At 40.7% G+C, this 21,283-nt stretch overlaps 2 protein-coding genes across 3 annotated transcripts; one reads left to right on the plus strand and one right to left on the minus strand.

The window, feature by feature from the left end:
• The first annotated feature begins 72 nt into the window (after positions 1-72).
• On the plus strand, positions 73-16,792 carry podxl2 (podocalyxin-like 2). Its single transcript, XM_027020182.2, has 8 exons — positions 73-630; positions 4,677-4,952; positions 8,575-9,266; positions 10,037-10,111; positions 13,359-13,515; positions 13,931-13,992; positions 14,096-14,275; positions 15,077-16,792. Exons 1-8 carry the CDS (start codon positions 597-599, stop codon positions 15,287-15,289), a joined length of 1,689 nt encoding a protein of 562 aa, XP_026875983.2. The 5' UTR covers positions 73-596; the 3' UTR covers positions 15,290-16,792.
• zgc:171566 lies at positions 16,143-21,060 on the minus strand. 2 transcript variants are annotated; one of them, XM_027020185.2, is made up of 9 exons: positions 20,819-21,060; positions 19,995-20,115; positions 19,833-19,883; positions 19,657-19,741; positions 19,032-19,170; positions 18,807-18,913; positions 18,626-18,716; positions 18,217-18,330; positions 16,143-18,105 (listed from the first exon to the last, which is right to left on the minus strand). In XM_027020185.2, exons 1-9 carry the CDS (start codon positions 20,919-20,921, stop codon positions 17,984-17,986), a joined length of 933 nt encoding a protein of 310 aa, XP_026875986.2. In that variant the 5' UTR covers positions 20,922-21,060; the 3' UTR covers positions 16,143-17,983. The 2 variants fall into 2 exon arrangements, with proteins under 2 accessions (XP_026875986.2, XP_026875985.2); XM_027020184.2 differs by having other exon boundaries at positions 18,217-18,354.
• Positions 21,061-21,283: the final 223 nt, after the last annotated feature.

The raw sequence follows: 21,283 nt of genomic DNA on the forward strand, positions 1-21,283 counted from the left end.
TATGGAATTTCGACTAGCTTTAGGACCCGGGGTCGCCTCCTGGTCCGGTGCAGTGTACCGCCTGCAGACACTGCGCAAGGATTGTATATAGCCTTATAAACTACAATTCTAAGGCGTTGCTAGACCATCGTAGTTGGGGTGGGCGAGTCTTTGAGCGTGGTTGGGTGTACGCATTTACTTCATGTGCTATAACGTAGGCTACTGTTCAAATTCATTGATCACAAGCGGGTCAGGTTAAGTTCACCCGTTGAAGAGTGATGAATTCTCAGCAGCTGTCCTGAAAATACAGCTCTTCATCTTTCGCTCTGCGTCGTCATGAGGTGGCACTTTGTATGTCCAGGTCACTAAATCAAGAGACTCCGACGAGCTTTGAGATGCAGATAACCGCTGCATCCAAGTTCAGCCGTTAATCTCGCCCCTTCAGGCGCGTAATAGTATACCGGGTAGACGCAACTGCAAAAAACGTGCGCGATATGTCCTGCACTGGTATGCGTTTAATTAACTAGTTAGCCACATCTTATCTTAGAACAAAGGGCTAATTTCTTATACAATCCAGTAATTTACCCGAGTATACCTTGGATTTTGAAGCTGCAATTATGTCCGTTGCTCCTCTTTATTGCCTCCGAATAGGTAAGTGCGCTTGTTCTTATGAAAGAGCACGACTTTGTATTATTACGTTATAGGTTTTATTTTTATTCTGTCAGTGTTTCATTGTAGAGTGTTGGATATTTAGGTGTTTAGTAGGGTAAATTATGTATATAGTATAACTTAAATATGTTGGCCCAACACGCGTCCTTAAAACGCATTTGGTAACGACTATTTTCCTATGACACCAAATCGTTTGCAAGAAATGTCTTAATCAGCGTTTATTCGTTATAGTAAATATGTTTAAGAAGCGTTCAGTCCTACATAACACTTATGCGGGCTGACGAACACAAATGAATAGAAGTGCTGTGCTTGATCAGAAGAAATAATGACGGAGTGGCGTTTTATGTACAGCGAGTGCACACGCACCTTTCATGATCACTTATAAATTCAGACATATTTGAGATGTCCCCAGGGTTCTCCTGGACGAGGTCCTTCGGCGTAGTCCCAGATTGTAAGAATGCGTTGCCAATGTCTTGTGCAAGTCTCATCAGGCACAGATTGTATGGCCAAAAGCCATACTGTGTTTGGGCTGCTCCTTCAGACACAACAGACAGTTTGTAAATTAGCTACAGACTGTAAACATCTAAAGGGCTAATATGATTTGTTTACTGTTGTATAGGCTACCTTGTACAATATTTTGCTGCATACCTCCAGGCATGAGTCATTCTCTGGCTGCCCACTAGTAGTGGAAAAATGTTTCTTTTATCACTCATTAGCCTTGAAATTACAAGCGTCTACAATCCTTTATCATGTTTTTTTTTTTCATTTTATCCAATCCATCTAACCGTGATATAATTGTCAGTCATCTTTTGCAGCTCTACGTCTCTTAGCCAGTTTATTTCCCAAGCATTCCCCAGTTCTCCTCCGCTGACCAACATAAAACCATAAAGGTCTGATACGGATGGCTCTCTTCTTCGAAGCCTATGCTCATCCTCTAGCTTTAAGCGTGCTCCACCACTTTTGCACTATATTTCTCTGACGATTACGGCCACTGCACCACCCCTATTCTGAACTGGAGGCTATAAATCTCGATCCTTCCACCTACACACTGCTGCAATGTCGGCCAGGCACCCCGGCGCAGCCGAGAGCCTATTCAGGTCAGGTGGAATGAGCATTTATCTCTCTGTAGGGCTTGGTGTACTGGTCCATTGATTCAGTTTCAAAAGGGCATTTAGTCTCGCAGATAGGCACAGCAGGACGGCACCGGGGAGTTAGAGGTGAGAAAGAATAGGACGGATTGCGCGTTGCACCGTGACGTTTGCCAACGTGTGTGAAAGGGTGTTTGCAGGTCTGAGGACATCGTTTGATCCTTAAGGAAGACTGTCTTTTCATATTTATCTTTGTCATATTAGACATAAAGTCATGAGATGCTACTAACATTCGCACTTAACTTACTACAATGATTAGAAAGCAGCCCAGTGTAATGAACTACAATGCACTATACTACTATAATGCACTTTAGTGCTGTACGGCACCCCTTTTGGCACGCGGCCTTTTCCATTGCCGTAATGATAATCCGAATGCTAATCCACCAGAGACCTGGATGTTTAAAATGCGCTATAATGAATATATTATCAGTACAGCATAATATTGATATTCATTTTGTTAAGTGATGTATGTACAGTCAACTCCCCGTGAGCCTGTAGAACTACATCCTATATAGTAAGGGCTATATAAAGATGACTCAACCAGCTGTCAGTACTGTGCAGTCAGTAGCAACAGGTTGAGAGCAGACATGTTGTGGCTGGTCTGAAACTAGAGCCATATTCTGAGAGCGTCCACAGAATGGCTCTCTCCCTCTGTGGATCGCCTGCGAGCTGTTCATTCATGTGTAGTGTTTATTCCAACACCCCTGCCCTCATAGTCACGGATTACAGCGTCGAAAAGAAAGGGAGACTGTCTGCAGTTCTGGCTAGTAGTCCGCTGTTCTGCAAATCTGATTTGTCAAAGCCCCAGATTTAACCTAATCCCATGATAAACTTTCAGTCAAAAATAATTGGTCAAAGCTTTTGGTCCAGCGTCAGAGTTAATCTGGGCCTGGGAATTTGGTATTTCTCAAATACAGATTAAAAACAACCACCCTATTTTTGGGGGGGTGGGGGGTTTCTTTCATTTGGCAATAAATAATTATATTATTGTGTGCACTTATGCATAAGTGAATAAATTGTTTTAAGCATTTTATTTGAAATGATGGTGAAAAAAAGATGAATGACTGACATTGGATGGCCTTTTCCTCCACATCTTAATTTTTAGAAATTAATTGCAGGAGAGCTTCTTCATTTTTTGTTCTGACTTTAGCATACACTGCTGACCTTGAAGACTTGTAAGACTTCCTTATTCCCCTGATACTGGCGTCGCAGCGCAGGTAGCCCATGATCTCTGAGATGCTTTGAAACGGCGCAGAAGTGCACTCACATCAGGACTGTTGTCTGGGCTATGGTCCAAGACACACCCAGAGAGAGAGAGAGAGAGAGAGAGAGAGAGAGAGAGAGAGAGAGAGAGAGAGAGATCTATGTGCACTCTAGGGCTTGGTGGTTGTAGATAGCTCACGATCCAAAAAGTATTAAGATTCGGGGGTTGCAATAAAATACCATTCAGTATGATGCAGCACGACAGAATGAAACCTTTTTAAATGTTGAAACGATTAAAATGTAATTGAATCATATGTGAACACAGAAAGTAATTGTGTGTATGTGTGTGCAGGTGTATTTTGTTCCACACCACAGAGGTAAATGAGTATTCTGGAAATTCTGGAAAGTTTATAACAATATCCTACAACAGTGGTCCATTTGAATACAGGTCTGGTTTTTATTTTGTCCCAGCTTCTCATATAACTGAACAAGGGAATCACTTGGCTAATGTATGTTAAGAGTTAGAACAGAGGAAGTATGTGGACTGGTAAGGGGTGGGGGATGAGAACTGTACTGAGAACCTCTGGCCTGCAGTTATAGCTGAGAGCGAATGAATGTCAAGATTTGTCAAGTTTTTTTGTATAGAGGAATTTCACCATTTAAGTTACAGTACATGAGACTCATCAAGTACTGGTTAGTGTTATTTCTAACTCAAAATATCATAATTAAGTAAATTTAATATAGAATGGAATGGGTCTCTTTGCTACTACACATATAACACTGGTAATGTTTTCAGCTCAGGAGTCTCTAATGGTATAAATCTGGACCTGTAGCAATCTGTTCATGGATATCGGTATCCTAACATACTTACATAAGCTATATGAATACTTCACAAGTATTTGAACTGAGACAGGTTAATATCCACATTCAGACAAAGAGAGACACAGTTATTAGTTAAATTGCTTCAGATCCCTTAAACAGCCTTATCTATAACTAGTATAGTGCGGTAAGCCTTGGCATAAAAGTCACATCTAAATGTGCTGAGTGAGCAAAACCTCTATCTCGGCTCTGACAGATAAAACCAGAGGAGCAGTTGCAGAGGGTAGCCTCACTTTGTACTACACAGCCTCTTACAGTGCCTCCTGTAATGCTAATCCAAAGGCTAATCCATCAGTGACCTGGTAGGTTAAATTGACAACTTGCTTGTGCGGAGTAAGAAGATATTATGCTGTGATTGGGAGTCATCTGTGGCAAGTGTCCCACTATGGTAGGAAGTGAGGTGTCACCGGGCAAGCTAAGCTCTGGACTTTAGTCATAATTCATGTGTTCTGACAGTCTGTGACAAAAGACATAGTTATCTCAGTTATAAATTTGTGATTTGTGAACAAGGATATTTTTGAAGGTTGCCGTCGGCGACACAAGTACAGGTCTTTTCTCGTCAATATAGTCTCAAATATTGATGTTTCGATGTCATACAAAGAAGGCAGCAACCAGGAAATGAAGATCTGTAGTTAGTAAAGAAATAAGAGTCACAATACTGGTGCAGGTTATCTTGTGTCTTTTTGATGCAGCACTGTGCTATACATTTAAAGGTTAGTCTCCAAGATTGTTGCGCTTTATGCAGTTCCCAGTAACAACCAATTGGCACCATCACTGTTCTTTGTTTGTCTCCTCCAGGCTCTTTGCTTGTGCTTGTCACGTCCACCAGCGTTCAGAGCACTGGGCCGATGCAGCTGTTCGCCTCTGCCGGTCCGCCCCAGCCGATCCTGGGCCTCGAGGATCACCAGGCTGCCCTGCAGGAGATCCCTGCTGTACCTGCTCTCATGGACAGTTCCCAGGAGGGCTCTGGGTTCTTCAGTGAGGACAGTGAAGAGAATAAGGCTCCTCAGGCACTGCGACAGTGGGAGGGCCAAGGGGACATCAACTCCAGTCTGGACACAGATTCCCTGATAGGTATTTGGACATTTTTCAAAATGAATGAGTGTGAATGGCAAAGCCTAAGCTAAGGCGTTCAGTTAGACAGAGGTTAAACAAGGGGGCTTACTTGTCCTATAACAGGACTTTGATTACGTTAGCATTATGAAACTCAGAGCACATAGGCAAAGAAATATCATTACATCTATCCATTCTCTCAGCAAAGTACAAAATCATTAAAGACTGTAGTAGGTGGGGGGGTTTATCAGTAGTAGCTCATTTGGCTAAGGCACTAATTTGGCACAAAATGTAGTTCTATTACTGGGATACAACTGCCACCTCTGGTCAGCCGTTCACAACTGCATGGTTGCTTGTGAAATCATTGGGTGGGATAGATGGAGCAGTTGTCTTTCCTCAGAATAATAGCAGCAAATCAACTAAAGTCATAGAGACAGAAATGGGCACCAAGTGTTCTCCTCCAACCCTTTTACAGAATTTAACTGACACTTTTATCCAAAGCAACTTACAATTATGACTGAATGCAACTTGCGCATTAAGGACCTTGCTCAGGGTCCCAACAGTGGCAACTTGGCAGTGGTGGTGCTTGAACCAGCAACCTTACAATTACAAATCAAGAACCTTAACTGCTGAGCTACCACTGCCCACTGACCCTGTTTAGCTGAGGTTTGTCAAATGGGTGCCACCTCGAAAAGATGGCACCCATGTAAACCAATTAAATGGACAAACTGAACTTATACACCTTATATACGTCTTCATCTCCCATGAACTGAAGTGGGTTTTTATGTGAGTTCCCACTGGAGAAGTGGGTCATTTCATTTCATAGCATGAGTCATGTGTATTTATCATGAGTGATCTTAAAATTGTCATTTAGCATGAGGCATGGAACAAGACGTTTAGCCGACGAACATCTTCCTCGAGCTGACAGGCCCCTCCCCACAATATGTCATGTATGTCAAAACAGCAATTAGATGCGTGAAAAGACGTGCCAAAATGCTTTTTACATTTACTAATGAATATTGGGCTCTCATGCTGCCAGGCTTTCTGATCATAAGATTTTCCTCTCTTTTTTTTATTGTGACAGTTTAAACATAATTGCCGTCCTCTCGCATTCATGCAGCGCACTTTCATCCATGCAGAAATGAGGATGAAAGATTGAACGAGGCTGTATTATCAAAGCTTGCCGAGACATATGAGAATTAAATGTCCCTAAAATGAAAATGGTACTTTTTGGGCTATATTTTTGTAAGGATGTTTTCCACTGATGGTGCCCTGTTTCTTGCCCAAGCAAACGTATTGTGTAGGTGTTTGTGCATGAGAAAAGGACGGTGAGTGTAACAGGACTGTCTACCAAATTTTCCATGAAGGATGGCGAATGGGAATTCTCTGCGAGCTCTATCTGTTCCAGTCAGCCTGCAGATTTGGTCATGGCATGTATTCTAATCTGTTTCGGTGGAGGAAGCTCAGTGATGCCAGCTGTTTTCTTTAGCATTAGTTCTGCCTTTGACTAATCCTTGTTCTAAAGAGCAGTGCATTTTACAGTTGCTAAAGAAATACCTGCATATTTTGTTTGTCTCACTTTTTGAAAGATACCACATATACTGAAGTCTCATATACTGAACACCTTGTGTAGCTGGTAATTGAAGATTGTGTGAATTCATTATAGGTTTATAATTAGACGTCTAAATTCATGCTAAACAACATCAGTTTTTTTCTATCTGATTTTCTCATTCATTGATTGTAGCTGTCTCCCATCTGAAGCCACAATCCCATTTCGATGGGGTAATCTCATCAGAGGCCATGCGTTTAAATTGCTGGCGCTCTGCCTTCATTGGCTGCTCTGAGATCAGCATTACGTTTTCCGTCTTGAAGGCTGAGACTGGGATTCAGTTAGACCGATCCTGCACTATCTTGATAGGGCAACTTGGATTTTCTACACAGAGACTCAGCATTATCCTTCTTTGCTGGTGCTGTCTGGTGAATGAACAGATTGCATGAGTCTTGATTGTCAGTAAAGGTCAATGAATAATCTTGTCAATTTAGAAAATACTACAACAAATATGATGTAAATACATTTGGACCTAATGTGGCCATATTCTGTGCTATCAGTCTGATTCCAAATTTTGACTTAAATATGATGTTATTTTTGGGGGGAATGTATACTTAAAATGAAAAGTACAGTGGATGGTCAGTGCTCATAACTGTAACACTCTAGGACCAAATGCAACTGAAGACAATTTATAGTAAACCTAAACTGCTATGTTAACTTAATAATATATGTGATTAACCCTAACATACCTAAAAGCAGTAATCAAACCCCATTCTGCACCATGCTGCGTTCGAGTCTCTAGTATGGCTTGATTTGAAACACCATCCCTCAAGACACAAAGAAGACATGAATCAAGACTCTGCACTGTCCTGGCACCCAGATAGTGGCCTGAACTTCCCCCTGGCTGTCTCATACAGCTGAGACCCTGGCTGTAAGATGAAGTTTCCAGACTTCACTGAGCACTTAAACAGATAAAAAACCTTTTGTCTTCTTTCATTTTAGCCAGGGCTTTTGTCTGATAGTATTCTTGACACTAACCTGTCTATATATGCCTGAGGATATGTGTCAGTAGAGACTACAAAGCACTTCTGAAAGTCACTCTGAACAAGGACAGCTGCCAAATACTAAATGTAAACTCTGGCCACTTTACCTATCTAACAGAATGGGGTGCTATTTAGCAGTGATTACTTACCAGAAACAACTGGCTGCGCATATGTATGGAGCTGCGTGGGAGGGGTCGGTGTGCACGTGGGTGGGCAGGTGTGTGGACACTCGCCTTAGTCTGTGCTGTCTTCATTTGAGCACAAAAGCCCAGTCTACTTTGTGAACAGAGAAGGTCAGATTAAGAGCTTGACATCTTGCTTTAGGTACTTTCGTTAAAACCATACTTTTGTTAAAGCCAAATACAGTACAATACATTTTTGGAATGCACTATAAATGCTAAAGAAATGTAAGAATGTAAATTAAACAATAAATTATGACATCTTATTCTCTCTCTCTTTCTACTTGCCTTCCCTTCCAACTCTGTCTCTTTCTATTTCTTTTTTCTTTCTTTTTTTCATTCGATCCTTCTTCCCCCACTTATCCCCCCCCCCTCTAATTCTCCCTCTCCAGCCTTCATAAGCTGTCAATAAGTGATCTTAGCACAACAGTGTATCGTGGTTCATGAATAAACAGGCTAGGCTAAGTGAAAAAGCCTCCTGTCAGCGAGTGCTGTTTTGGTGGAGCGTTCTCCAACCGTGCAGGCAGCCTCCCGCTGCAACCCACAGCACAAAAAAAAACTGCTGCTATTGGCATAAGGAAGTGGGGCGATGGAGTGCTGTCGAAACAACCAGTGTACTAACTGAAATATTGAATGTGCAAAAATAAACATATCGCATATGGAAGACGAAGAGATAGTAAATAGAAATATTCCATTGTAATGAATGCATTTAGGCAGTGTTTATAAACTGGGTGAGTTTGGGTTTGTGTTTTTGAGGGTACTTTTGTCTTGTCTCTCTGGCTTGTTAGAATGCATTTGTGCAGCGTGAATTACAGTCCCATTACAGATGTCTACCATTGAGAGTGGTTTGTTTACTGATATTCATTCCGTAGGTTACAATCCATCTTCCCCTGGGCCCTCATCAGTTTCCCTCCGCAGCGAACACAAAGATGTGAACTTGTCATTGCCTTTCTTCGCTGCCCCTACATCCGATGCTATGGATGCAGATCGGTGGGAGGGTGACTCGGAGGCCAGCGGTTTTCCATCGCACCCCTCCTTGAGCCTGTCCACAGCAGCTGCTGGACCCCTTCTTGAGGCAACCACCACTATCACCAAGCTCTTTGGCTGGGGAAGCCCCCTACCGGAGGCCGCAGCTGGCTCTGACGTCCCCTCCCCTCCCAGGCGGGCTTTTGATGAGGAGAGGAAGAACCTCCTGACGCTGGCGCCCACTGTGCCTGAGGTGGGCTTGGTCCCCAGCCGGGCACCCTTGCAGCCTGACGAGGCACAACGAGAGAGCTCAGAGGAGCAGAGTGAAGAGGAGGAGGAGCTTGTGGCATTCCCCACCGAGATAGACGGAGAGGAGGAAGATCAGTGGATGCGGGGAACAGCGCTCACCATCGAGCCATCTAGCACGCCAGCGTCGGACATTCCCATTGTGGCGTTTAGCGAGACCGTATGGCAGGATGTAGGTGCCACCAAAGGGGAAGAGGAGCATGGCGAGGAAGAGGAAGAGGCTGAGCTTCGTCATGGCGGTACCGAGTACCTTTCAGAGACGGATTTGCATGACTCCCAAGAGGAAGTACAGGTAGCGTGCAAAAAAATGCAGGCAGCGCATGAGCTTGATGGACCCATTGTTGGCCCTCACTGCTCATATTTAATTATCTTAATCAGCAGATTACCACTTGACAATCCAGCCCAGTCTAGTCCAATCCAGCCCAGTCTGGTCTACTTCAGTGCAGTCCAGTTTTATCTAGATTAATCTAGTCCGATCCAGCCCAGTCCAATCTTATCTAGACCAATCTATTCCAATCCACAATGCACTTGAGAAACCTCAAAACCTCTGCATATTCATTCCATTCCATTCCAGGACACTATGCCATTCAGTGTTGGTAATATTAGCCCATTTTTGTCATAATGTTTTCAGAAGGACCATGTTTGACTACAGGTCCATGTAGCTCACAGAAGCCCTGTATTTCAAACCTTTCAAGAAATAACCCTCAAAAGAAATACATATTCACTATCTGTCAATATCTTAGTATATCAGGCAGTTCAGATCAGAATCATAAGATATATTAAAGAGAAAACGAAAGAAAGACGTAGTGAGCTTTTCCACTTTTGAGGTTGCAGAATGGATTTAATGAGGTCACATTTATGCAAGTTCTCCTTTTGACATTTTAATATTTTGAGTGACTTGGCTGACATTAATGAATGAAGCAAATTAGGAATTTCACATCTAACCTTATTTTATGTGATTAACATTAGCTGAAACAGAGGCATCACATTCAATAACATACCTTCCTTTGCTCTTATGCACATCTTATCATCATGTATCTTTTTCCCCGTGATCTTACCTAGGTCATTTGCGTTGACTGGAGTGATCTGGCTGGAAAAGGGTACGTCATCCTCAACATGTCGGATAATTATGATTGCGTAAGTTCCTACCTTGTCCTTGTTTTAATGCTGACTTTCTACAGTAAATTTCCATCCCTAGCACAACTTGCCATATGAGCAATTTAATCCTTTGCAGCTGGTTATGATTTATGTCCCTTAAACTACACATTTGATTAACATCATGAAATGGGAGGACAACGGTAGCAGTAATTGTCATTTGGCACCCTTGCAAAAAGATTGATTAGCTCTAAGGAGAGCAGCAGTAATTATGCAAGTCATGTTTGAATTGCTATGCAATGTGTGCAAAGTTTTTTTGTTTGGTTTTTTTTTCCATTTTTCTCTACAATACCGTGAAAGGCCTTAATGTATTTTTGTGTTGTGCTTGTTAGAAGCTCAATGTGCAAGATGCTTGGAATTATTTTTCCCAGGAGTGTGAATTCAGAACAATAGGTTAACGGGAATATGAGGATATGCACAAATATGAGTGTATCCCCAAAATGCTGACTTCACTCTTCCTGTGGCTGAAAACATTAAACAATGATGTGTCTATGCAGCATTCTAACATATATATAAAAAAAAAATAAAAAAAAAATAAAAAATATATATATATATATATAAAACTAGTGTATCACATACAGGAACATATGTCCCAACGTCCAAATGGGAGAAGCCATGTGGACAAAAGCAAAGCTAAGCTCCTATGGCACAATAGTGAACAAACCAGACAAAGAGCTAATAGATAAGAAAACAGCAAAGGTATTAGATGTGACAGTCCCACATCTGTTATGGAACAATCCAAAGGAATAAATACAAGAACTTGAAGAGATACCATGGACCGAAAGAGGAAATGGAGAAGGATGTAGAAGATTAGAGCCAAGATGACTCCTAAGGCTGTGACCCCTAGGCTGGAGGAGTGGTTTCCGGAGTGACAACAGTGACCAGAATTCTGAAGTGCACATTCCCAGGAACAGAGAAATTCTGTGCTGCACCCTCAAACTCCCAGGCCTCTGTAGAAGACCTAAGTGTGATGGAAAAAGATACCCCTTCCTGGAAGGGTGAGATGGAAATAAAAAAAAAAATCTTTTAGATTTTATAAATCTCCCTAGCTCATGCTTTCTGCAGTAAAAGCAGCCCTGGCTCCAGCAGAACAGTAGCAAAGACTCTTCTTAATCACATTCCCTGTCAGTGCCGCTGCAGTAATCTGTGCCATGAACTCACACAGACACACATGCTAACACACTCTCTCACTGTCTCCCTTTCTCTCCCCACTCACATACACACACTACTGACAAAAAAAACCCCTTCTCCCTCCCCTCACACTCATGTGCCGCGTAGTGTGAGAGGTGCCCATCCATTGCCATGGCAACCGCTGACAGCCATGCAATTATAATCACCCTGACCTTCTAAGGCTTTGCATGCCAACAACTGTGCACCAAATTGATAGTTTGCCTATCGAGGGAGGCACCACAGAATTATGGGCAGAATTAGCAAACAAATGTTGCAAAAAAGAATGATTAGTGGCGGCAGGGGAAGGGCTGGGGTTCTGAAATGAACAGGAAAAGTCTCCCAACAAGGTTCCTCTTGGAGACTCTGCGCCTCCGAGTCCTGTTTTGCTGGATTAATCATCGGTTGGTAGTATGCTCAAAAACAGGTTTATGCTAAGGCACAAGTCCAACAGTCGTCCTTTTGTTTTTGTTTTAGTTTTTTAAAGCTTTTGTGGTGGTTTGGAGCTTGCTGAAGTCTAGTCCACTCTAGCTCCACCTCTCCACTTTCTGTCTAGTCATTAATGTGGCAGTGGTAGCTTAGTTGTTAATGTATTTCACTTGTCATTCAAGCTCTGCCACTGTTGGGACCCTGAGCAAGGCCCTTATCCCTCAAGTTGTTGTAATTGTAAGTTGCTTTGTATAAACAATTCATATGTTTGTTTTGAATTTTGATGTTCACTGATTCATTTTAAGTATAGGATTATAGTCCCTTAGCCCATAAGCAAAATATTCATTAGTGCAGGACAAAAAATACTCATTATTATACAAAACATTATATTGAAAAATATTCAACACTTTTGTACAAATTTCTGATGTGTAATGTAAAATACTCATCAAAGCAGACTTACAAGCCTGTAGAACATCTGGTGTAATAATTTTAAAAAATGTATGTTTGGTTGCCAAAATAGGCACATCTTTTTTACACTAATGGTGTAAAATAAAATGATTATCATGGTGATTATACAGAAGCCCTCAGTGATTTTGTCCAGCAAAATGCATTTTCCAGGTTGCGCTAGTAACCCGCACAAGTGATACATTTAAAAAAACAATCTGTTTCAACAAAAAAAGGAAGAAATCAATTTTCTTTTGTTGTGAGGTCAACAAATCAAACGAAATGCCAAATTTCCATGACTACAAGAGGGCCACTGTGGGTGTGATTAGTTTAATTTGGTGGCCTCACTCCAAGCAGCGCACGCATGGGAAAACAGGTGTTCTTGTCAGTGTTATCATATCGGCATGCCAAAAAACACTATTTTCTGACAACACTGTGTATATTGTTTTACACTCTACATTACGGTAGTATAGGTGAAATATTATGAAATGCAGTAGTGTCTCTTCACTACTGCAGATGAGGCATCATCACCATCATAATCAGAATTAGTGTAATTTGTATTTGCCATATATGTTACACATATGAGGAATTTGAGCGCACATGTAATATACCAAACAGAATGATACTGGATTATTGGACGTCAATCATGTGTTTGGAGTCAGCCAATATTAGAATTGCTATTAGTCCCCAGAGTTTACTAATGTTGCTATATTTTCATGATGGACTTATTTTATATATTAAACTAAATAGAATTCTCTTTTAGCATTTTAACTGAAGAGAAGGTCTGTATGTTGGTCTTTAAACTATTGCATTTTTTTTTTTTCATGATTCTGCACACATGATGAAAGATGGGCTCTGTTAGCTCATTGGCCATTTATTGTATTTATCAGTGTGGCGTGATCTAGGGATGTGTATAGTCTGCTTACTATTCAGTTAGTCAGAAGAAATGTTAGGAATTATAATATTCCATGAACTTAATGAAGTTTATTAGGATTCATGTTAAACTCTTACTGAAAATGGACAAGCAGTCAAAATGATAAAAAAGGTTTGGTAATTTGGTAAGCAGACATGAACTGTTGTGGGATGACAGTTTTATTTAGTGATTGTGTATGTTTGTGTGTGCATGTATGTGGTGTTTGTGTGTGTGTGGACATGTGCGTGTATGTGTGTATTCATGTGTGGATGACAGGACGAGTTTCGTGTAGAGAACGGTGACAGGCTCTTGGAGATGCTTGAGAGCACATTCTCCAGGAGGATGAACAGTCCTCAGGGCTCATGGCTCATCTCACTGAGCAAACCAACCAGGCAGGACCACCAGCTTCTCATGACGTTAGCCAACGAACAGGGTAAAACACACACACACACACACTCACACACACACACACACACACACACACACACACACACACACACACACACACACACACACACACACACACACACACACACACACACACACACACAAAAAGACTATACACAACAATGTCATATAGCACAGGGTGGCCTGGGACTATATTGCCAAAAACAAATCTCTTCCTTAACTTCATAAAGCTCTCTTTAAATTAGAACTTACCGATTTGTCCAATTCAATTTATCCCTACTAATAACCTATGATCTCAATATTTTTATGATGGAAAAGGTGAATTTACCACAAAAACTGGAAGACATCCTCATTACCTCGTCTACATAGATTACACTTAACCTACACCATATTTCAGGTTGACTACAGTGTACATTCAAATGTGCATTTTGTGTCATTAGGTGTCATTGCCACCAAAGATGTGCTCTCAATGCTGGGGGAGATAAGGAGAGGCTTAGATGAGGTATCACCATCAAACCTGTACATACTAGTAAGGCATTTTATAATGATGCCCTGCTCCTGAATGCTGCTGTCCTGTGAGGAATAGTCTGTGTCTCTTGATTCAGATTGGCATTCAGAACTTCTCCAGCGTGAGCACTTGTCACTCGAGACCCAGCCAGCCTCGCAGCGACTACGGCAAGCTCTTCATCGTGCTGGTGGTCATTGGCTCCGTGTGCCTGACCATCATCGCGTCGGGCCTTGTCTACATCTGCTGGCAGCGTCGCCTGCCCAAGACGAAAAACATGGTGAGTGGTGGAAAGGCTTGACGTGTGTCAGCGGAGCCACCCGAAGACCCTGCCATTTCGGCAATGGAGCTCACAGTAGAGCAGTGGTGTCCAAGTTTGAACCTTAAATCCAAATCCAGTCCTGGATTTCATAATCCTTTTTAGTTGATGAAATGTAAATGTAATGTGTAATGTGTAAATGTAACTGGTTGGCCACTTTTTCGTCACACCTGGGTAAAGGGAGACTGGAAAATCTTTAGGACTTGAGAACCTTGAGGACTGTGATTTGAATCTGCAGTAATGGATTTGGAGTGCTTTCTGACTGGGTGTGGTTGCCACTCTGGATTCAACACTTGCTGTGATCGGGTGCCATGGGTTTTGCCTCTACCTCCTGCCACGCACCTTGCATGTTCACCTCATACATATAAGTAGACGATGGTTTGGAAGCCACTGATGGTCTTGGGGTTAGAGCAGGGAAACCCAAGCATTTTGGTACAGCATCAAGTAATACTTTGGGCAGTCCTGTGTTACACCAAGGCTATTCAGTTTCTTGAAACAGAAGTCAAAGATTTCAAAGATTTTTGTGTCAGTGACATCTCTTCACATTAATTATTCAGAACTCTGTACATATGTTAAATGGTTGAAATTTTTATGAGTTATTTGAGGTTGTTTTATTTTTTGACTGTTGTTTGAGACATATGCTTCCTAACTGAAAGGAGACCTTGAGGGTTACCATTCTTGTAGATGCCCAGGAACTTATTTTAGTTATCCATAGTTTTCTTAAGAGTTGTTGGCTAACTGTTTCTGTGTTTATGTCTCAAGTCACGAGGAGAGGAGCTCCATTTTGTGGAAAACGGCTGCCATGACAACCCCACGCTGGACGTGACTAATGACGGCCAATCAGAGATGCAGGAGAAGAAGCAAAGTGCCAATGGTGTGCCAGTCGGCAGCGGAGGGGGGAGTGGCTGGCAGGTACTGGTCAACAAGCCAGGGAAGGAGGAAGAAGACAATCAAGAGGAGGACACCCACCTTTAACAAGGAGGAGAGTAGATGAAAACAAACCTGTTGTGAAAAGAAGGTATTGCACCATGGATGACTGTGGCACAACTGCTTTTTTGAAAACATCTGCTGCATATTTAAAGTGATGTCTTTTGGCTTGTATGGTCTTTTATTTATCTGCACCACCCATGGTACAGTTAAGATAGACTGCAAAGTACTTTGAAATGTAGTCATTATGGAATGGGTTTGATCCCTTAGTAGTGCAAGCAGAGAGGCATCAGTAAAACCTGACCATATTGATCTTTAAATTTTGTTAATTTATGAGCCTTATTTTAAGGAGCATGAACCTATAGCTGCTACTTATCTGTAGACAATGAAAATAAGTTTTCCCCCCAGACGACTGAAATTTGCCAAAATTCAGATTCTTTCAAATAATCTGTCTCATCACATCTTGCACTGTAAAAATGAAAAACAACAGAATGGTATCTCGAAGAATGTTAAAGCAATGTATTCCAACTAGCTACTACAGTATGAGGATATTACATTATATTTATATGGATGCATCTAGTTAAATTATTTGAAGCAGTACATTATAACATAGTGTTCACCATGTTAAAATACAGATCTGAAGCCTACATGCCTTGCTGTTTATTTACTTGTGGGAATGGCCGCTCTGAAAATGATCAGTTTTCAACGTTCTGTGTTTTCAGTATTACAGATAAGATATTCTTGAATGCTACCAACACCAATATGTGTTAGATAAAAAAATTGCACTGAAGGCGGCCAAATTGTGAAAGTTACATTTCTGACGGTTTTGTCAAAGGAGACTAAACACATTAATTTACAAAGGAGTCTAAGCCTCTGGTTTGTGCATATTTACCATCTTTGAAGTGTTGTGGTTTAGCAGAATGACATTACTATACATTCACCTGTCACTTGAGTGATCAGTGAAAAAAATCAGTTCCCTGTGGTTTACAGTACAGCTAACTCACTATATTTGCTAAGAAAATGTGTAAGGTTTATTTGAACCAATGACATGCTCTCACTATCTACTGCATATCACAAGTGACAGTTTGTATGTAACCTGCTCATTTTAAGTGCATGATGCCATTGTAGTAATACACCCTAAATACATATCAGGGGTCAACAGTATTGAATCTATTCTAACAATGGCTAGTGTCAGAGATCTAGTGGCTGTGAGCAAACCTAGATGTTCTTGATAATTTAGTATACTGATTTTCTGTATGTTATACACATGCATTGTTTAGAAACTTGACTGATTATGAAATTGGTGAACTAGAGAGGCTGATAATCATAGAGTAAGCATAGTTTTTGTATTCTACAGTACCTGTACAGTTATGAGAGCTCTTTGCAAATTGCACTTTTTCATTTTCATGTTTCTCAATTGCTTTGTATGAAGAAACTCTCAGCTGCTTTGTATGGAAAGTTTGTACAGAGAACTTGTCATTGTGTTATTTAATGTAACTTTAGGTTTGACCATTTTGAAATGCAAGAAAATAAACGTTATGAGAAGTTAAATGGGTGTTAAAGCAAGGACTGTAACTGTGTGGCTACGCCCTAAAGGAATTAGAGAAAAACATTTGCAGACAACAGGGCTGTTGCAATGGCGCCATCTAGGTAAACAGAACTCAGTAACAGTAACCTCACCAAAATTTCTCACTCACAAAAACAAAAACCTTCGAACTCAGATGATACACAACTATTCTTTTCCTCTTATCACAGTCATTTTTTAGTATATGTCATAGTATTTCAAGGAAATGATTCATGCACAAGGGCAAAGGGATTATACAATCAGATTATTGTTGATTTTTTTTTATTAGACCCTTCCACTCTTGTGCAAATTCATACATGACTTAAGTAACTGAAAATATCTCAGTCTAATATCATTTGTGTCATTTGCACATCCATAACAGTGTTCTTCAGAAAGAAATCTTAAACCAACACTAGCTCCACGCCTAGAGATTAACCCCCCTACTGAGTTTGGTTTCAAGCCTAATCTAATTTTGTTAATCAATACTTTCAGTAGCATCTGAATATTAGGTCCAGTTGTGTTAGAACGAAAACACTGTGGGCTAGACAATATACGGGACTCGAGCAACTGTGACTGAACAACATGCAAAACATGACCGTACATTGTCTAAAACTGATGGTAGATTATGCTGCAATACTTTCTGTAGCCTATGGTGCAATGCATTGAGAAACCTGCTGACCGCATGATAAAGCACAAGACACTTTGCCACACAAATACACCAGGTAATTGCAGCATACAATTTCTGATTATATTCTTAAAACAATTACAGTCTACTGATAGAACCATAGCCATACTAGCAGAAATTGTCACCAGTCATGTTGCATTTGAAATCATTACAAAGTTTAAACATGGCACAAGAGTCTACTAGCTAGAAACAACAAGCAGAAAAAAACCCACAAACTATAAGACAAAAAAACCCCAACCCCTCCCCCACCCCAATTTGGCAATTTCATATAGCTACAAAATAATTTACATAAAAACCCCTGATGATAAACATGCTTAAACTATTAAACAGAAAACAAACATCTGACCAAATGTTCGAGCCATATTTGCTCTCCTGCCAGTAAACACTAAAAGAAACAAAACCAAACATCCATGTCCCACTTTTATGTTAATATGGCAACTCATGTTGAGGTCATTTATATTGTGATGTAGCAATATGTAAAGAATCCTAACACCTAGTCAAAATAGTAATACTGTATGAATATGGAATTCAAGCCTTTGAAGACAGGTATGAAGTTATAAATAAGAGCCTTTTCCTCCTCTTCAGGTGTTAAAAAGTGATGTTGACTTTTCATAGCTGCAAACGGGGGAAATGGTCATTAGCTGAACATGAATGCAACCATAACCAAATGTCTCAAAAATCATTAAAAATATTAATGGAAAAAAGGCAAAACTCAATATAGCAAACCTTCAGAGACAAAGAAGCTAGCTGTGTAGAAGGAGGCCCTGATGGATGAGATGGAGTGAATCATGCCTGGCTTGTTTATCCATTCAAACGGGCTTTTCTCTGGGTGCCACTGGACTGCATAGAATGGGTATCGGTAAGCTACAAAAGTAACAGGTTACAAAGTCAACATAGTCCATGTGGAGTTTGGCAACCAATCATATTATAAGCGGGCTGCGTCCGGACATGTTCCTGTTTTGCAAGTAGTTCTTAACCGAAAACATTACATCAATCCATGCACAGGAAGACATTGCAAAAGTCTTCAGGCAAGAAAACTGTGTGTGTCACACTGGATATAGTACAAAACAACTGCATTTGCAAATGATCACCACCCTCCAGTGATTGGATCTTGTCAACAGGGTGCTGTTCTCACCTTCCATGGTAGAAATGAACTCTTTCTTGCCATCTGTGTTTGTTGTCAGGACCTTATAGAAACGCTTGAGTTTGGAATTCCGGGTGTAATTCTGTGCATTTCAACAAGAATAATAATTTTGTTCAATAGGCTTGTTTGTGGGCAGTGGTGGTTTACACTGAATTGCAATTCTCAGTGGTACCTGTACAGACAAGCTCCAGATATGGAAGTTTGATGTGATATTCTCCTCTGAAAGAGACAGAAGGAGGTCCTTTGGGAAGCTTTTGAACAGCCTGCTGTTCTGTGCTCCTGTTTGGCATTGTGCAAAAACAGGCTATTACTTAGTCATTTGGTTTAGAGATTAGCTATTACATTAATCTGAACAGATCTGAGTTTCGTAGCAAGCAAAATTATAGAATCTGCTAACCTGGAACAAAAGTCAGAGGCAGGGCCACAGCCATGGAGTTGGTTAAAGTCAGCAGGTTTTTGTTGCTAGTCAGAACAGTCAGCTGTTGAAAGCCCTGACAAGTTCCCCATATTGGAAAGTAATCCAATGCATCGTTGGCCTGCAGAAAACACAAATGAAAGAAACTAGTTCGTGGAAGTTTGACCACAGACCTGTGTTTAAAACACAATACGTAGTGAGACTATGTAAATTCTTTTTGGTAAGACCTTGTCTGAAAACCATACAGAGTTTGCTCAGCACTTTCAAGGCAAGGTAGAAAGGCAAATATTTTCCAGTATAACGTATTTTAAACTCAGTGTATGCTGCCATAGGAGAGAACAAATAACAAAAAAGTCAGTAACTTTGAAAGCATTTGCATCCCTTTGCATGTGTTTTTTTTATCAAGTTTGTAACCGGGTTTCTATGCCATCAGCTCTTGGTGTACTTGCAGCCCATAATATTATTTTTCAAGCAATTCAAATTGAATCAGAAGTCTGGTGTAAAATTTAAATCTATCAATATGTCCTTTGGTCTTTCTGGGGGACTACATAATTAGAGTTTTGTAGAATGTGCTCTTTTCCTTCTTACTGGTCAAGTAGTAACCTACCTTGATCGCCAGTTCATAGAAAATCTTGGCCACTCTGCTATACTGGGATTTCTGAAGATCGACATTTCCCCCAGGCAGCAACAACCTATTAAAGAAAAGAAAAAAACTATGATGATACAAAATGTCTTATTTATCTAACCTCTGACTATATAAAAGACTAACCAGAAGCCACTAACCCATTTATTTGGTAGAATATTTTTGTATAATCCTCTTCTGTACCATTTATCCTGAGAAAAAAAGATCTCTTCAGTTATGCAAAACTGATGGGTAATCCATACCAATCCATTCCATTCCATTCCATACAAACACTTGATCAAGTAGTTTACAACATCGCCTACCGTATTGGGATGACCCTTGCACCGGCTGACTCCAAATACTTTACATAAGAAGCAGGTATATAGGACGATCCCTGAGGATGTGGGTCGAATTCTAAATCTAAATTCTCTTGGGCTAAAATACCTGATAAACATAAAAATGATAAAGGATAAATAAAGATCTTGTAATGTGGCAAAGTGTGGAAAGTATAATTTCTTACATGATCGGTTTTATCAAAACCGCCTCACTATCGCTGGCAAGCTATCCGCGCTTTGGCGATTCACGTTCAAGTTATCCGCGCTTTAAATCTAAACGCGTCTATATGCGCGATTTTACGGTTTTTAGCTGCTCATCATTGCTTAGGGAGTTACTTTGCGGTGAGCAGCGAAATACCGTAAAATCGTGCATATAGGCGCATTGGGTGGCTTGACCGTGAGTCGATAAAGCGCGGATAGCTTGACCACGGTGCCACATAGCTGTTGTCTGTACTAAATTACATACCACTAGAAGATAAGAAATTTAAAAATAGTAAGGATAATGGAAAGATAACGGGCGTGATGATTCCTGAACATTCTGGAATATTAGAAGCTAAACTGGACAATGAACAGGTCACATGCAGGTCAATATGAGACGTGAGAAACAATTGTTTGACTGCCCATAGATAAGAATGATCTTAAAACACATCACAAAGAATCACATAACACACACACACACACACACACACACACATATATATATATATATATATATATATATATATATCTCCCACACACCCCTAAAAACCCATGCCCTTTTCCCTTTTAAAGCACACGCGCAATCGTTGAATAACAACTTGATTTCGCCTTACCGATTATAGGTTTGTAATTCAAATCAGCACTGCATAAGGCTGGGAAAGGCAGTCCGCAGATGCTAGCGGCAAACACCGCAAAAACTACAACCTGGCGACACATTCACTTCAGGTGTTAGTTCAATAGACTAATTAAAAATGAAAAACCTTGACTAGATGCAAAACAATATTTGCCGTTTCTGTGAGTCAGTTCATCAAGTGCATCAAGAATGATCGGGTCTCTCTACGTCGCGCTCACTGAAAGAGGCTAGTCCCACTGTGCGTGAATTGCAGTTGGTCTATTCGTCTGTACGTCACTAAAATGAGGGCAACAAACTAAATCATTAGAAAACATGGCAGCAATTATTTTACCTTAGATAAGTCCGTTCTTTCTTAGCCCAATTTAAAAAGCTTCAATAATGCACAAGTGTAGTTTACCTATTCCTAGCATCCTGAAGTGTGTTCAGTGGCGTCCTTTTGTGAAAC

Source organism: Electrophorus electricus, chromosome 20, assembly GCF_013358815.1.
Source record: "Electrophorus electricus isolate fEleEle1 chromosome 20, fEleEle1.pri, whole genome shotgun sequence".
In the NCBI taxonomy this organism is placed as follows: Eukaryota; Metazoa; Chordata; class Actinopteri; order Gymnotiformes; family Gymnotidae; genus Electrophorus; species Electrophorus electricus.

Bases quoted from the DNA above. Each gene is read 5' to 3' on its own strand.
- podxl2 (XM_027020182.2), top strand. From the start codon at position 597: ATGTCCGTTGCTCCTCTTTATTGCCTCCGAATAG. The intron at 631-4,676 runs GTAAGTGCGCTT...TGTCTCCTCCAG, and splicing joins TCTTTATTGCCTCCGAATAG to GCTCTTTGCTTGTGCTTGTC. The intron at 10,112-13,358 runs GTAAGTTCCTAC...TGTGGATGACAG, and splicing joins TGTCGGATAATTATGATTGC to GACGAGTTTCGTGTAGAGAA.
- zgc:171566 (XM_027020184.2), bottom strand. From the start codon at position 20,921: ATGTGTCGCCAGGTTGTAGTTTTTGCGGTGTTTGCCGCTAGCATCTGC. The intron at 20,116-20,818 runs GTAAGGCGAAAT...TATGTTTATCAG, and splicing joins GAATTACAAACCTATAATCG to GTATTTTAGCCCAAGAGAAT. The intron at 18,355-18,625 runs GTGAGAACAGCA...TTACTTTTGTAG, and splicing joins GTTCATTTCTACCATGGAAG to CTTACCGATACCCATTCTAT.